The sequence below is a fragment of the Anguilla rostrata genome, chromosome 11 (assembly GCF_018555375.3).
Source record: "Anguilla rostrata isolate EN2019 chromosome 11, ASM1855537v3, whole genome shotgun sequence".
In the NCBI taxonomy this organism is placed as follows: Eukaryota; Metazoa; Chordata; class Actinopteri; order Anguilliformes; family Anguillidae; genus Anguilla; species Anguilla rostrata.
Window position 1 is genome coordinate 30,900,803 of NC_057943.1, and position 17,989 is coordinate 30,918,791.

General features: G+C 42.0%; 1 protein-coding gene across 3 annotated transcripts in view; it reads left to right on the top strand.

The window, feature by feature from the left end:
- Positions 1 to 587: 587 nt before the first annotated feature.
- Positions 588 to 17,989, top strand: part of LOC135234592 (ataxin-7-like) — a 34,891-nt gene continuing 17,489 nt past the window's right edge. For 2 of the 3 annotated variants that reach the window (XM_064299345.1, XM_064299347.1), the window contains exons 1-3: positions 588 to 1,836; positions 2,016 to 2,084; positions 12,484 to 12,588. In XM_064299345.1, the coding sequence (XP_064155415.1) occupies positions 1,635 to 1,836; positions 2,016 to 2,084; positions 12,484 to 12,588 (376 nt within the window). In that variant the 5' untranslated portion in view covers positions 588 to 1,634. The remainder of the gene's footprint in view (positions 1,837 to 2,015; positions 2,085 to 12,483; positions 12,589 to 17,989) is intronic. The other variant, XM_064299346.1, reaches the window with a different exon arrangement.

Consider the following 17,989-nt stretch of genomic DNA (forward strand, 5'->3'; position numbering starts at 1 on the left):
GATGAAAATGGACACAGCACAGGCTGTGCAACATGTGTCAGTACTCCGTGAGCAATCCAATAGGGATTTGGGTGTGTAGGTCATGTGACCAAAAAGCTATTGAAATTCCTAACTTTGACATATTCATATAATATTGCATGAGATGAAAATGGACAGAGCAAAGGCTGTGCAACCTGTGTCCATTGTTTGTGAACAATTTAAAAGTGGTTTGAAGTTACCCATTTTAACTTACCCACTGTGCTACACTCCATAGGACGGAGTGCACAGTGTGTAAGGAACTGGGCTTGTAACCAAAAGGTCGTAGGTTCGATTCCCTGGTAAGGACACTGCCGTTGTACCCTTGAGCAAGGTACTTAACCGGAATTGCTTCAGTATATATCCAGCTGTATAAATGGATACAATGTAAAATGCTATGTAAAAGTTGTGTAAGTAGCTCTGGATAAGAGCATCTGCTAAATGCCTGTAATGTAATGTAATGTAATAAAGTTTCTAGGTCCTTTTGTCTAGGAGCTATTGAAATTGAAAGAATTTGTAATCTGTAATTTGTGGACGGTCCCTAACAACTTGCACTGACTAAACGGAAAGTAGGGAAGAGTCGGTGAAATAAGACGATACGAGACTGGGTGTCTGAATATCTGTCTGAATGTCTGTGTCTCTAAACCCCGGGACAAAGCGGGAAAGGGTCGGAGAGACGGGGTGTCCGAATATCTGTTGAATAGCCTATTCAACTTGAAACAAACTTCACCTCGGTCGACTTTCCGGTTTTCCACGCAGTGGATAATATGATGAGAATTCCTTGATAATTGTGTATTTCGTCCCATATTCACTGTACTGACGCAATAGCTGCGACTGGAGTAACACGGACTTGACGTGCGGAACACTGTGAGGTTTAAGGAAGCAGGGAATCAGTGGTCATAGCGACAAGTACCCCACAGTTGACAAGAAAGCTTTAATGGACCATATCGTCATCGGACTGGATTATAACCGTACTACTGATTCAGTCTTGTCCTGTATAAGCACATGGATATTAATGTACGATTTTTCTATTTGGTGACGAAACTGACCACGAATCCACATTGCTTGGTTTTTGGCGTTTTTTGTTAATGATAAAACCAAACATGCTTGTAATTCTGGAACAGGCTACCATAATAATGTGTTGTGCAATAATTCTTATTGAATAAATCTCTGAAGCTTATTACATCATTCATATTTAATTTTACGTGTACAGCTGAAATTATATAAGTGCAGCCTACGGCTAGGTAGTAATACATACGACCGACGATAAGCAAAATTTAGTTTATCGTAAGCGACTCCTTAGAATTCCTCAGGTTTCTTGCGCACATCGGTGAAGTTGTTAGTTTGGTACTTCCTTAAAGTTTTATCACCTAAATCTGTGCTTGTACCGCTCAGAATATACGTATCAGATGGCGGCGCCGTTGAGTATATCTCCGCTATATTTAATCTATCAAAACAAGAAATGGTTAATAGCCTAGACGACCCTCTTTGACCACACGACATATGTGTAGGAAACCGGTTATACGTGAAACGTGCAATCGTACCACGTCAGGTAATGCTCAGTGCTTGTTAACCACCTTAAACGCTCACTGCTGTTTTGTTACATTGTAGCGGAAAGAATGTCGGAAAGGGCCGATGATGACGTCAAACGGGAGCAGCGCAAAGCGACCAGGCAGTCAAGGCAGCAGCAGATCCAGCAGGGAGAGAGTGTCACAGCAATGGCGACTGTAGGGGAGCGCAGATCTCTGCCCAGTCCAGAAATACTGTTGGGACAGCCCTGGAGCAACTGGGTCGATGCTGCCAAACTCAACGGGAACGTCGGTGAGGAGTTAACATTTCAAAAGAATTAAATGACGTGTGTTGAGATTTACGGAAACGGAAGATCTCGACGTTTTTTTTCTCCATGCATGCAGTTTTGGAATATGAGGATTGCTACTAGTAGCACAGCTCCTGCAAGTGTAGCTAACTATTTATGTGGCTTTATCCGATCGCTTCTTTAGGTACAGAATCGGAGGAAAGTTTGAAAGAGTGCGGGAAAAATCGGGAAGCCATGCGGCTTTGCAGAGACGGTGAGTGCTTTTCATTGGGGAAGGTGTGTTTTGTTTTGGGGGATTTGCACAGCTAGACTTCGTGCACCGGCAGTTATCTGCGTTCCCTTTGAAGCAAGTGTATTTGGTGGATTTTCAGTTGCTAGGGTAAGGAGGCAGATCCAAATGTGTACACAAATGCAAAAATGTACACAGCATGGACAGTAATTGTATCTTGAGAAATGGTTGGTTTATTTTTTAACAAGAGTGAAATTGAACTGGGGCAAAGAAATGCGAAGTAGTTTTCGCAGCTATTAATTGTTGTACTGTTTACTTCATGGGAGGGGTAGATCATTATCAGATCATTATAAACACATAGGCTGTGCTGCTATGAACAGCTATTCATTTTACATCTGTAATGCACTTCTCAGAGTCATGTTGCTTTGCAAGTTTGCCTGTGTTCACTGTACAGCTTAATCAATCACCTTACTTTTACACAAGAAATACTTCATGACTTTTTTTGTATTTCTGGGAAATTTCAAAATATTTTCATACTTATGAGGCAAGTAATATTTTACTAATTTAATGACATCAGTTTTTTTCTTTTGTTGTAGCATGCCTAGTACCCTTGTTCCCAAGCAGCTTCTAAGCAACACAAGTGAACTGTAAAATGTTCAAAAGTTTTGGTGCAAATATTCGGTCTGTATTATTCAATAACATAATTCCTTTCACCAGCAGAAAATTAATGACTGCTGATGTGATAATATAAAGTATTAGAAATGCGTTTACTGGACAAACTGTAGCGTGAAAATTAAATATAAAAAGAACTGTTTTGATATTGAGGTGCCAGCTCTTTTCTTCGTGTAAGAATACTTAATTTAATTTACATTATTTCTTTGCATTATTTAATGTAGCCTTAAAATTAATAGTCTAATTATATCATAATTACTTTTTAAAATTTTGCACAATTCTTCATATGTTCTGTACAGTCCGATGTATGCATGCCTTGATCACTTTAAATGGTGCCTTGACAAAAACGTGCTGGTTTCAGCAATAATAAAGCCTATTTCAAAAACAATGAGCACATTACATTACTACAATTTGAGCATGCAACGGCGGCACTACTCCAGAGTGGTGCTGTAGCATAGTCAACACTGACGCACCTCAGGGACAAGGCGATGACAAGGAAGAAGAAACCTGTGCTGCTGTAAAGCTCATAGCTACGCATATTTAACAAGTCAGGAAAGCACGCCCTCAGCCAACCTAGGCTGTGAAGCCTCAGAAGTAAGCCTGAACTGTCTGCACTGTGAGGGCCGAAAATGAGGAATATCAGACATTTGAAGGCCGAATAATACTTCCCTGAGGTATGCTGAACCTCAATTAATGATTATAACTTTTCATATGAAAAGCAGACCTTGAAAATGTTAAACATTTTAGGCAAGTTTACAGCAGCTAAATATGTTGTATGTCTTTCCTCACGTATGAAGTAGATGGAGTGCCAAGCTCTAGAAATTTCCAAGTTGTGGTGGGATTATACGATCACCTGGACCGCAACGACTCTGAAATACGACTTTAGAACTTTGGAAATACAACTTTAAAATCTCGTAAACACACCTTTTAAATTATCGGAGTAATCTCACAAATACGACTTTACTGTAAAAACTCATATTTTCTATTTTAAAATCTTGGATATTGGGGGTGGGGGGGAATACTGTGGAATACCAGGGCATGTGCAAACGATACACAACAAGTAGTAGGGCCTATTAATTCTCACCAAAAATATATAAATGTCCTCTGTAGTTACAGTAGGATAAAACGGGAATAGTCAATTAAAGCTAAATTAAGCAAGTTAAGTGATGTACTATGAACAATCATGGCTGAACTCAGTAAAGAAAAGCATTTATGTAATTCCCATATGTGCCTATTGACTGGATAATTCAATATATAAAAAAAACACAGGTACTACATAAATAAATAGTGTTGTGGTGAATCTGTTTATTATAAATGTCTTGTTTCTAAATCAGTAGGTTTCACATCACTGTGTTATTCAGATTGCTCCTGGTGTATAATTATTGCATAGACAGCCAAACTTAGGGTCATTCGAAAATAAGGAAATGCAAATCTCCATGCAATTCTTTTTCTCCTGCTAAAGCAAAGGATTCTAACTCTAAAAGTGGGTGGGAATGGATTCCTCAGAATGTGTTCAGTATAAATGTGATGCGTTTCAGTTAATTCATTTGCCCTATGAATTGTGGCTAGGGTTTAACTACCATATAACTACATCCACCCTTATGTGTATATTGGGGATCACAAATTTCTCTTGTGAGGGAAAAGGATTCTAACACAGTAACGCTAGGGTGAAACGGCTTCCTCAGAATGTCTGCTACATGAATCATAGGAGCTTCAAGACCTCGCCCTAGGAATTGTGGCTTAGGTTTAACCCCTGTTCAGTTTTGGTTGAGATGGCCACCTTTGCCTGATTTTTGGCCAAGAAAAACTCTAACTTCTCTCTCCTTCTGCTTTTTTATACAAAATCACAGGCATAATAACATAAAAGAGGTAATAAAAGGCCAAGTCATATACAGCATGTTTGAAGTGGGAGCTGCTCATTATTTTACGCAGTAGCCTATTTATTTCTGGTTCTCTCCTCTCTGGTCAAGATTCCTTCTTGGCACTTATCAACTATATTAAACTACATTTAAATTGTTCTGCATTGCAAAGTATAAATTGTGTTTTGCTCTGCTTGGTATCTGTATGCATGTGCAGTTGTTTGTACATGAAGCTAAACAACTCCTTTCTGATTACTTGTCAAACAACATGTATATCTTGGAATAATTATGGAGGATCAGCATTGCATTCCCGTTCATCTGAGTCAGAGTGACATTTATTTACAAATTGATGAATGCTATGGCTGTGTCATCATTCAGAGAATGCAGAGTATACTTCTAGGCAGTGTTTCTAGAACTGCCGTTCTGCTGAAATTATTCACGGTTTCAGTTGATAACACATCGAGTTTCTATTTAATAGTTTTCAGAGAAGTTTAAAACTGCCATGTTATATTTTGCCTGTATTTTGATGAGGGTGATGTAAAAATATTTTTTGTTTTTGCTCCAGTTGTGAAAACTTCAAATTTTTCCTTGTAAACTGTGTGGATCTGTCATTGTTTACATGTACTTATTTGACTTCAAGTTAAATGAAAACTATGGAAATAAGGAAAGTTTGCACAAATTGCTTTCACTAACTTTGGAGTAGAATCCACAGCCATCTAAAAGGTGTAACGACCCTCAGTGGCATAATGTCTGTTCAGGTTGGTATACCAATTAGATTTTATTTATTTATTTATTTATTTATTTATTTATTTATTTATTTATTTATTTATTTATTTATTTGGCCTGCCTGGCATTTAAGAGATAATTGATGCCACAGGTAGATAACACCAAAACATTCAACATTCAAACATTAAAAATTGTTAACACTTTCTATGCCGTGTTCCTCTTGATGGATGCTGCTGGAGGCAAATAAAATTGGCCGATAAACTAGCTAAAAAGCAGCTTGGGGTGTGTTGTTAATTTATTAAATATATACTCCAGCATTGTAGAAGTCACAGCAGATTGCAAAGAAATGGGATGTATAAATATATTTGATTTGATTTTAAAATTTGCAGAATTTAGAATTTTTATTTTTGAGTTTTTTTTTTTTTTTGCATCCTCTAATGCCAACAATGCTCAAATTATAAAGCAAATATCTTGGAAGGTGGTGGTGAATTTTTTTAAAAGCCCATGAAAGTCCTTGACAATCGGTTAATGTTGGCAGGAATGGTTTGGGAGATAGACTAAGACTTGTTTCCTTGCATCCTTTGCAGTTTTTACCAAGTACAGTATATTGACTGAGAGCTGGGAGCACTGCGTATGCTTGTTTCAGCTTTGAATGAAGAACTGCATGCAAAGTGGGTATTAAGGGCCCCTTGCTATGTTTGTATGGGCTTTATTGTGTGCTCATGATGAAAGTGGAAGAGGTGACTCCACACTCTCCCACATAATGAAATAATTCAGCCAGCCTACCAAGTGATGCCGTCCAGATCTACCATTCTCACATTCACCCACATCTCCATAAGCAAAAAGGGTGCCAAGTTGACCTCCATTTCTTTGCTCACTTATTGATGTACATTCTTGATTGGTGAACAAAACATGTGCCTTCTAGAGCACTGGTGATCCCTCCTGATAGGACTCGTACACTGTTGTGGCGGTAGTTCATCGCTTGGTGCTTTTTGTCTTCGGTAATGAAAATAGCTGATCCCTGTTGCTAACACGGCTGCTCATCTTTTGTAACGTCAGTAGTGTATCCTTTTTGATAGCATTCCTGCTTGGCTTTTGTAATGACGAGCAGAATTGTCCTGAGTAATACGTTCTGTGAATATACTACTTCAGGATCAGTGATTATGTCTTCCACTTACTCAACAGTGTCAGAGTCATCTGAGTCACTGATAATTTGATTCGGAATTAAATATTTCAGTGCTGTCCATTTCTGTCATCCTTTCAACCAAATGCTGTCCATTTGTGTCATCTTGTCAACCCAAAGGTCTAATTGCAGAGCTGCTTCTGTTCTCCAAAATTACGTCACACATCAAAGAAGCAATTTTCCAGGGTGACTTCAGGTGTTTCTGTCAAGAGTGATCAGTTTGTCGAAGCCGTACTAAGAACAATTTCAGCTTAATGTAATGGAAAAACCTCGAGACTAAAAAGAATCGGGCCAATATCTTTGGGGGAAGCCGTTATGTGGTGCTTGCCCTTTAAGTATATTTCACTCGGCAGCAGAAAGCGCCATTAACGTGAGGCTGGGGATGGTCACGTCTGAATCATGACCCTGGTGTCTCGGCTCCCCTCGGAATGACTCAGAATAATGGTTTCCCTCAACTTCACCTCAGCTATGACTCACGGGCTCCTGTCTCGGAACACATGGAGGGTGCAGCCGCATCAGGACTCATCAGCATCACGGTTCCCCGACTAATTTAACTCTTTCAGACACTGGAATTCTCATTCTTCTTGAGTACTGCTTGTTACTGAGTGTAGTTCATTTATGTAATGTTGCTGTTTCTTGTTTTAAACGCTTGCCATTGTTACTATTTGGAATACTGTACAATTATTATTGCCTAAGCCACATTAGACTACTTGAATTGAATCCTTGATCATAGCTTTAAGGAAGTAGTAGTGGCAGTCAGACAAAGGAACTTTGATTGCATATGTATGGCTCTGTTCACAACAGTACAGTGCATCAGGTGGGAGTCAGAGGGAATCCAGGAAATCACATTAAATTCAATTAATGTATTGGAGACATCCACGTAAGATCATTCATGTAATGCATTAAATTTAATTTCTTTGTCTGAAACCCTCTGAATAGAAATTAAATGAACCCCCCTCCCTGCTGAGCGCTGAGTGAGACCTACCAATTCATAACCCTGTATACCTCTAGAAAGACTCATTATTTTTAATTGTGGGGATATTTACTGAAATTAATATGCTCTGAAGTCAGAGCATTGTATTGTTAGAGAAATTAGCATTTGAATCTTGACATAAATTGTACACCATACAATGTATGTGAAGTAAATTTCACTTCCTGGAAATGAAGAAACCCTTCATGGTTAAATGTATTTTGATATCACACAGTATATTAAGTAAAGCATTTCTGTGGTAGTACGCTGTCGGAAAGCACCTCCCGATACGTGTGCTGCATCAGGTCCTGGGAGGAGGGGCTGCTTACCCACTTCACTCACTAGTAGCGTAATTGTAGGATTCTTGATTGTGCAGTGAAACTGTGTCAAACAAATTTCATAATGACCTAAAACCACAAAATGCATGTCACCACCACAGCCCGTCTCATTTCTTTTTGTACGTGCGTACACACTCAAGGTTGTGAGCGTTAAGAACAATGGAAATTATTTTTAACGCTCTCAATAATGTTGACAGGCAGCGGTGTTATTTTGGGGCATATTTACTAATGATTTGCGGTGCTTTTATAGACATTAATGAGACAAAAAACATTTGTCCATATTTACTAAGGTGCCACACCAGAGGTTTGCACTGGTAAAATGAGAGAGTCCCTACATCCCAGGCATCCCTAAAATTTGGGATTGAGGGAGATTGGAGACAGAAGCATGCAGAAGTGATTGGCAATTTTTTATTTATTTAAGTTTTTCACCCTTTTTCCTGTGCCAAAGTAAGTCCAATTTAAAGTGATAGTTTACCCAAATGACCTAATTCTATAATAATTGCTAATGGGCAGTGGTTTCCATAAACTAGCCCTTCTGCTGCTACACTGCAGTTAATAATGGATAACTCCAATTCCACTATTAGCTATTAACTATTAACTATTTGCCAGCAGCCATACCTCCATGCGCTCTGCTCCTGCTGAATGGCTGAAGCTAAGCAGGTGTGGGCTTGGTTAGTACTTGGATCGGAGACCACCAGGAAATACTGAGTTGCTTCTGGAAGTGGTGTTGGTGGGCTAGCAGGGGGCAATCTTCCCTCTGGTCAAATAAACCCCAATGAGCAAGAGGAAACGAGAGTTGGTGCCCTGGGAGATCATGGACAGGGCTTCAGATTTGGAGATTAGGGACACTAGATGGTTTTGAAAACCCTTCTACATGTAGTGTCCTTTTGTCTTTTTCCTTTATTAACTTTAGTGCGTACGCACATTATCTGGTGTTTTCATTTACTATTACAATTATTCCGCATCTCTGTTACATTCATACTGACTAGGAGGTATGAATGTAACATTGGACTGCGTGTACATAATCCGACTGGATTACTGTATGGATGTAATTGAAACGCCTATTGACGACTGACTTGTCCGAGCTGTTTGAATTAAAATTTCATAGTACGGGGCTGAATATGTAATCGTAAATGCACAAAACCCAAAAACTTTGACATTTATAGAAAATCTCTCCTACATTAGCTGCGATTTCCTTCCATAAAGTTTTTCTCCTCGGTGGAACAACATAAATACCGGGAACTCGCTGAGGCTATGCTCATTTACATAACCAGTCTTAGTAAATACCGCGCTAAATTGAGAACATGCGGCGACGCGGAATTTTTCAGCCCTGACGGTAATATGCGGCATGCTTAGTAAATATGGCCCTTTGTCTCGTTCAATTTAGAAAGTAGTAAGTCTGGGATTCAGAAGTGTTCGAGTCCTGTTTTTCCCCATTATTTATTTTTTATGGGTTTAAAGCTGCTCATGAAGCTTTGATTCGGTTCCTGCTGTGCAGAGCTGTTTCAACCCCAAGAGTGTGGGTCACTGTGGACTTCTTTTCCGAGCATCAACAAGAAGCAAAAACCGAACGTTCTTTAAAGTGTTTAAAGCCTGCGAGCGTTACTTTCATTTTGCAGTGTCTTATTTCAAACAAATAATCAGCGCTTCCGCGTTGTTAAGTGACTGAAAACCCTCTACGATTTTTCAGAAGTTGCAAACATCTTCTGCTCTGATGTGTGGATGAGATTCATTTTGTTTGTCCTTTGTTGTAATCTCTTAATTAGCCTGTTTAATTAGCTCTATCTTTGAGACATAGTGTGACTGTACATTGTTTCTATCTGCTTTGTTTTTATCAGTTTTCTCCTTCACTTCTCTTCACTCAGTTTCGTCCTCTGTTGTATGTGACAGTGATGATTTTATATTTGATTCATTATTCATGTGTGAGTTAAGTGTTAATTTGGCAAACAGGCATTTACTGTGTTCTTCTGCATTGTCTATATTGTATTACCCAGAGCAACCTAGGACATAGGATGAGAGCATCTGCTAAATGAATGTGGTGTATAAACAGAAGGTTCCACTGCTTTGGACAAGGACGAAAATGTTTCACGGATATGAAAATTCCATGATTCAGATCTCACCAGTGCCAATTATGAGATAAGTGATGCGAGTCACGCACGTAATGTATGCAATGTTGCAAAAATGCGTGCTCCTGATTGACAACCCACCAAGCCAATTAATTTCATAATAAACTCTTAGTCCTTGTCAATTGTGAAATTTCAAATCTGGAATGTATCGTCACTCCCTCCCCCCCAAAAAACATTGAATCCACACAAATGTGACAGCTGTTGCTTGTAATCTCTGAAATATGGAAATCTAAGTAGCTACACGCATCCCTGTTTTGAAAACTGCAGTGAAGAATACTGAGTTTGTATTTCAGTTTGTACTTGATTGAATGGGGAACAGCCACAATTGTCCACTGTGAGGAAAAGAGTAGGTTCACAGTCATCCCCTGCCTACGCCTTGCTATATTTAAATGGCCTGCCTATTTATTCTGTCTAACTGTTCACCTTCATGGCTGATGCTTATGTACTGAGATAAGTTGAGAACTTCTGAGGTCATGCAAAAAATAAAACTGGGCATTAAATAACATTTGGCTCGGATTGACTGCTCTTTGAGTACAGAGAGATCCGTTTCTAACAACCCCAATCAACAGAGGCATGTACTGTACTGTGTAACTTTGTTGCATTGGCTTGCCAACTGAGCGTCCTTACAGTACTCAGGAACTCAGCTCACCCGTCACCCCAGGCCCATTTCACGCAGACTTCAGGCTGGCTGCTGTCGTAAAGGTGCGCGTGCTGACCCCTCCTCAGCGGGCATCGCATCGTTATTGGCCCGCTGAACTGCGCTGACCGCACGCAGCTGGCCTCGCTTCACATTCAGAGCCCCGCGTTCATAAAAACGTCTCAAGTAATTAAGACGTCTCGAGCGCTGATCTGGGGTCAGTTTTGCCGGTTTAGTTGGTAATGGAAAAGGTAAGGATATGGGCGTGGGAACCCTGATCCTAGGCCAGCCGCTCCTACTCTGAGACATTGTTTATAAAGGTTGTGTGCGATGCTGACATTGTAGCATCACACACGCTAGTTAATGCAGTCACTGCCGCCTGGGTGAACACATATAGTGTTACGTTTAACAGATCCCATAATTTCCAGAATTTCCACTATGCAAAGAAAATATTCAAATTTTATAGAAATGTTGATTGCATTTTTTACTGTTGCATAAATATGTTTTCAGTCGCTCAGAGACAAGCATATCGATGCAGTATAAAGTTTGTTGTGATACGCGGGCACAGTCAGGATTCGATGCTCACTGAAACACTTGGCAGGAGGACATACTCCCTCCTGAGTCATTTTCTGGGCTTTAAATGGAGGATGTGGTCCTTTATTTCAGCATTGGAATCATGCATGAAGATATAAGCGCACATAATGAACAGGCCACTCAAACCATCCGGACTCATAATTTACTTACAGACTGAAGGATGCCCAGCGACTGTTGTAGAAACACCTTTCAGAATACCTGTAGATTTTGGGAGGCCGTTCGCCTGTTGCTTGGACTTCCCTGGCCATACTGGTATTACACGTTTGTGTGAAGTGTCTTTAATGCTCGTGTGGTGTTGGAATCAGCCCTGGGTGAAAGCTATGTAGGTACAATGCTATTGCAATGGACCTACATTCTATACAGCTCTAAGAACAGGATTAACTTTTAATAAGCCCAGGAATGCTGGCTTGAGCAACCTACATATATTTCACATAGAGATCAGACAAAGATGAGCGCATGTAAATCACAGCAGTTCCTATTAGCCAGGCTGCTTGTTGACTTTATTGTGCCAGGAGTTTTTTCATAAACAGTGGGTAGCTGGTGTTCTGGGTGACTCATGGTTCGGTACGGAATCCAGACCGCATCCTCTGTGGCCGTCAGCCCCCCCACGGTGGGGAAAAAAGATGAATTTAGTGAAGCCCTCAGGGGGGAGGGACTTCTGTTGGTGGGATTGACTCGTCTCAGTGCGCACCAGCTCCCCCTGCTGGTTAATGGGACTCCCACAGTCTGCCTGCAAAAAGTGCACAGGAAGTGTCCTCCTCTGACTCAGGGTTTAACTGGAATTTGAGTAAGAAGAAGCAGCGATTTGACATTGCATGTTTCAGTGGAGGGCGTGTGCTTGTCTGCTCTCTCCCTGATTGACAAGGGGGTTTCACTGATGAGCAAGAAGACGCACAAAGTCAGTCAAAATGTAGAGAAGATAGGGGTAGAATTAACAGTAGTTAACTGCAGTTTGCTAATTTTGGGAGAGGTTGCGGTCCCCCAGGTGCTACCGAATGGCCTAATATATTACTATATTATTATATAGTACTATATTACCTGTATTTGTCTGACTGGTAGGAATTTTCAATAAGTTTATGTGTGGTGATCCACAGTGTGATTTTAAGTAGTAAGATTAGTTTAGAGGTTTGACTGCATCTCAAACAGTGTGGTACAGTGTTGTATGTACATGGTGCGCTTGCCGAACCTACCAGAAACCTGAAGTATTTGACTTTTGACAAATTAGAAATGGATGTTGAATACTCATATCCATAAATCTGGTCTATCCTATGTATCTACCTGTCTTTTAACATGTTTGCTGTGTTCTCTCTCCATGCAGACATGCCCATATTTGGACAGTGCCCAGCGCAAGACGACTTCTACCTGGTGATGTGCAGTTGCTGCAGTCAGGTGGTCAAACCACAGGCCTTTCAAGCACATTACGGTAAGCCAGAAGGAACATTTCTAATTTGCCCCAGCGCTGGCTAGCTCTTGTCCACCTTATTTTTTTTTTGGCAGAAACTAGGGTGCAGCCATGTTTATTGAATCAGCAGGATCATTTCTGGTTCTGCGCAGTTGCCAGTGGGAACGTGTTTTCTGTTAAACCAGACTGCTCACCACTAAGATTACTTGCTATTGCCCAAAAAGCAATGCATTCACAATGGGAATAGCTGAAGCTCAAACCAGTTATGCAAGATATTAGACAATGACACAAGCGGGTAAGATAATAATGATACTACAGGAGCCCTCATTGGCTGGATGCAGATATTGTTCAGTGCATAACAAACCCGTATGCCATGCCATGGCAAGGTGATGCTTCTTTTGGGTAAGAGCTGTTGGAAACTGTGCCGTGAGCTGAAAGTGGATTGGATGTTTGACTGGTGGTTCTCTCCCTTCACGGGACGTAACTTGTACACATCCGCCCAGCTTCTCAAATCTGGCTGTAACATACCATATGGATAGGTAGTTCGCTAGCTGGATAGGTGTAGATGGTGACGCTTATGTCTCTTAGCACTGCGTTGGCGCTTTTGAGGTTTTGCATAATTGCGCCATTGTTGCAGGGGCAGTAGGGAATATAATTAGAAATGTCCTTTTAGATTATTTCTGACTGCTGCCCACATTATACTCCCAGTCCTGAATCCCAAAGCTCCTCCAGACTGGCTGCTGGTAGATAATGTGGTGGTTAACAGCACAGGGCAGTGATAACCTGTACCTGTCCATAGGCCAATAGTGTGAATAATAATGCAAATGATCATTATTATTCTTATCTTTCATTATTATTCACAATCAAAATAACTTGTAAAACGTTGTTAATCTATACATACAAAAATGATGATAATGATAATAATGATGATGATTATTATTATAATATATTTTTATTATTATAAATTTTTTATGAGTAGTAGTAAGTGTAACAGTAGTATTAAAAAGCATTCCATTTTTTAAAATTATTTGAGTATCATACATATGTTCTGAATGAAGTTGCTTGTGTTTTGGATGGGTGTTTGTCATTATTAGCATGTGACCTCTCGTATAAACTGAGTCGATTCATTCCGCCGGGTCTTGACTCACGAATCGCAGTGATGGCAACACATAATCCTCTTCTGGCGGAGACGGACGAACCGTGTTTATATTTCCAACGCAAACAGAAACGCAATACGCACCCGGGCAAAGGCTCTCGTATGGATTGTGTTTGGCAATAGAAAGCCGCGCGTGTGATGTGCGTTACGGGACAGGAATGCGCTCCAGACACACGCCAGCAGGCAGGGGAGCGCCGGGACGGCCTTTGTCCCACATACCCGAAGGGAACGGCCGAATCGGAGCCGGGGGCCCGGGGGGAGTTCCGCGCCGTGGAGCTCGGCTGAGGGTCGTTCCGGCCCGTGACCCGCGAGCGTCCGGCCCCGGCGCGACACCCCCGCGTCTTCCGGGTGCTCTGCGGGATGTGGCGGGCGTGTGTGGTCTGATGAGCTTTCAACAGAGCCGACGCTTTAGCCGCCCAATAGGCTAGCGCCAAGGTTTTGGGTTTAGCGCGAGCTGATGCTGGTGGCCAGTGGAGGGTCTTGCACGAGCTGCGGAGGGTCTGTTGGAGGAGGCTGGGAGGCCAGCAGGGAGGGAGTTGCAGCGGTCCGGGTGGGAGATGATCAGTGGCAGGACTAAGAGCTGGGTTGAGAAGGTGGTGAGGAAGGGGCAGATTGCCTCAGTGTAGTACTATAAGAGTCTGCATGGCCAACAGATTGCCATAATGTTCTCAGAGAGGCCAGATTTGTTCTCCAATAGGGTTGCTGCAGCATCACGGTTTCACCACGGTAGGTCACAGTGAATGATCTGTCGGTTGCTGCACCATTGACATTTTTAGACAAGCACTTAACCGTCCAGGCCCATGATGCAGCTCACTTCCGCAGACACATTTTAGCTGGCACCACCTGCGCATGCGTCCCACAAAATGTTCCTCAAAGGTCGTTCGTGAATGAGTGAGTGAGTGACCACAATTTGCCATGCATAGCCCATGGCGGCAGTTCCTGCCCGCCCTGGGAAAAAAACGATTAAAATAAACCTCCATGGGTATATATGCTATACTTTTTTCCTGCTTCCATAACAGGTGATCTGTTCATAAGAGTTTTTATTTCATGTGGTGCACGAACGAATTATTTCTTTAACTATGCATTTATTCGACACGTATTCTACTTTTGAGGTCGGTAAAAACAGACCATGCCTACGTACTACGTAATTTTCTCTAGCGCGTCTGGGATATTCCATTATTTTTGTAGCTATAAGCTAATTGCTGGTTAAATTATAAGTTAACTGTATCGCCCGATTCCTTGGTACACCTGTTTAACAAGCTGATGACCACCATTTGCTTACAAATGATTTCTTTTGTTCTTCTTCTCCTAAGTATTTACTATCCCTATTGCAGCAGTAATCATCGCAGCCCTGTATGTGTTATCTGACAGGGTTGCCACTATAAATATAATTTTTCTTTCAGTTTTCACCACCCTCTTGTGTTCTTTGTAAATGTATTGTACTGTGATACTGTAAAACCGTGATATTTTTGGACACGCTGAAAATTTCACGCTGTGACACCCCTATTTTCCAGTACCTCTTTATAATTCCTGGTGGATGAAGAGGGTGACGCTGTGGTGCCATGTGGGATGAAGGGATAGCTCCAGCCGGTGGGAGGACTTAGCTGGGAGGAGAATCTCAAATTTAGCCGAGATGAGCTCGATGATTTGTCATCCAGCTTCAGATGTCTTGTAGGCAAGCTGAGAGTAACGTATCGGGGGGGGGGGGGGTGTAGTGTGTCATCAGCGTAGGAATGATAAGACGGGACATGGCAGGTGATGACATCCAAGTGCTAACAGAGCCCAGGCCTGCTCAGCTGCAGCAGCGTGACATCAGAAAAGTACAAGGCAGAATGACACATCAGACACATCGTGCAGAAGCTCAAATGTGACGGCTGGAAGTGTCCTTGGATCCGTCTGCCTGCTTTCTGATTGGCTGGGTTTGTAGCGGTGGATGCTAACAGGTTTCGGAGATTTCTGCAGAAATGAGGAACACTGTTTACAGTCAGAGCAGAATCTGACCTAAAGGCTTAAACCTTAAATCATTACTGGAGGCAGTCCCTGGGCACCAGTGGGCACATACCCTGGCACTGCCCTCTCAATGTGTGGTTTTGATAGTAAGCTGTGTAGACTCCTACTGGGTCGCTGTGTGAACGCTTCTTTATTTAGGGATGGATGATGCCCACGTCCCATCAGTAGCTTGTGCTGTACGTTTACCAAGTCAAAGCTAATTTCTTACTCTACTGTATAAAGTGTGTTGAGGGAAGTAGCACTGAGGTGCACTGAGACTTTGTGCATTTTGTGTTTGTGATGTTTTTCTGTGCGAGGACTGGTCGAGGACTGCTCATGTTTTTTTTTGAGCTGTATCCATTTGGTTTAAGTTATCCTATTACTGCCTCGTGTTCCTTCAGGAGCTTTTATGTAGTCCCCTGTTACTGAAACCATGGCACTTGAGGTCGAAGTACTGCTGGATTTCCACCATCCCTTTACCTGGGAGTCAGGTGTGAATACCTGTGGCCAATCAAATGCACTAATTGTTCAGTTGATTACCAGGGGGAAAAGTAAACCAGGGCCGGATTTGGATTTGAGGTCCAGATTTGAGTAGCCACGGTGTAGACCATTTCAAACCACTGTCTGTCAGTAGGGAACTCAGTCAAACAGGACTGCAGGTGAGTGACGGTTCCTTCTTGGAACATATGATTGTTTTGTTAAAGTTTTGAATATAAATTTTGTGTCCCCTTTGTAGTGTGTCTGACTGGTTCCCGAATATGTAAATATAATTAGGGTGTGGTAACACCCATTACCATGAATCTTGACAGAATAATATGCTGAAATCAACAGTATTAATGTATTGTACATATCTGGCATAACCAACAGCATGGCCTAAAAGTGAAGCAGTTGAAGTGGATGATGATTTTTACATTGTTAGGCATGCGTGTATTACTCATTAATATTAATTTGCATGACGCTACAGAAGGTTTTTCTTCCAGTTGGATTGCTGTATTATTTATAATATGATCTATGTTTATGGGGATCAGTGTAGTTTCGCCGTTCATATCATTGGCTCCTTGTCCTTCTCTATAGGCAAGCACAGGCATTCAGAGCAGTGCGTTTTATTGTTCTGTTTCATTGGTCCTTCGGGATTAGAATGTTGGCTTATTGAAAGAGTGTCAGGGCGAATCACCCATTAAAGCAGAGTTAGGAGGATATTTGAGTGCTTACTGAACTCTCATGTGTATTACCGGTTCTGGATATCGGGTTATATTTTTGCTGTTGAATTGGCATTGCACATAGGCCTGCAAATGCTGAAAAATAATCTCTCAGGTTTCCATATCCCAAATGAGCCTCAGACTATCGTTAATGTCGGAAAGGAGTTTGGCCCAACTCCACGAAAGAACGTTTCCAACGACTGGCGACGCAGCCGGATCGCCCCGGATGTTTCTGGGACGTTGTTTCCCGTGGGAAGAGTTTGGCCTGCACACGTGCGCGCTCGGCGGGAAACGGGAGGTCGTCCGGCCGGTAAAACGCTCTTCCCACCCGCCGTTACGTTCCCTCGGGCGGTCATTACCGACGGTTCCCCCAGGACGAGCGCCGCCCGCCTCACGGCTTCGTCCGGCAGGGCCCTGCGACGCTGCCATTTTAGAAAACTGACGTGCGCTAACTGGAGAGATCATTTAGGCGCACCTCAGCTAATTGGGATGCATAGTGTGCTCCTGAATTTTTCAACTGAGGTACACGTGTGCTTCTTGGAGAAAAAAATGTTAGCGTGGAGCCCCCTGTCCAAGATGCTGAAATGGGTTTAATTCTGCAGTGTATTTAAGTAGCATTTCGGTCTTCATCCCTGTGAATATGATTTCAAGGGCACCAAGCTGCTGTATAAAAAAGTGAGGAGCGGTTGATCTATAATTGGAGCTGGAGATTTCTGCAGATGAGGCCCAGAGGGCCGTCTGGGGCTCCTGTGAGCCTGGCGTCTCAGACTTGGAACAGCACGTACAGTCAAACACTTCCTTGTTGTCTTTTTAATTTTTATATCCCTTTGACGATGATGTCACATATATACGCATGTGTCGGCATAAGCGTGATTGCAGTGCGGTGGGACGGGGACCTTTTTCCTGAAGGACTAATGACGCCGAAGGGTGATATGCAAATTATTCACAAAATGTTTCTGTTTTATACAGTACCAGGAGCGTGCACGTGGGGGGATTTTGGCTCCTGTGTTGGTTCTCTGGCATACCAGGTCCTCTGGTGACACCTACTGTCCTGTCCGAGGATTACACGCTGCTACAG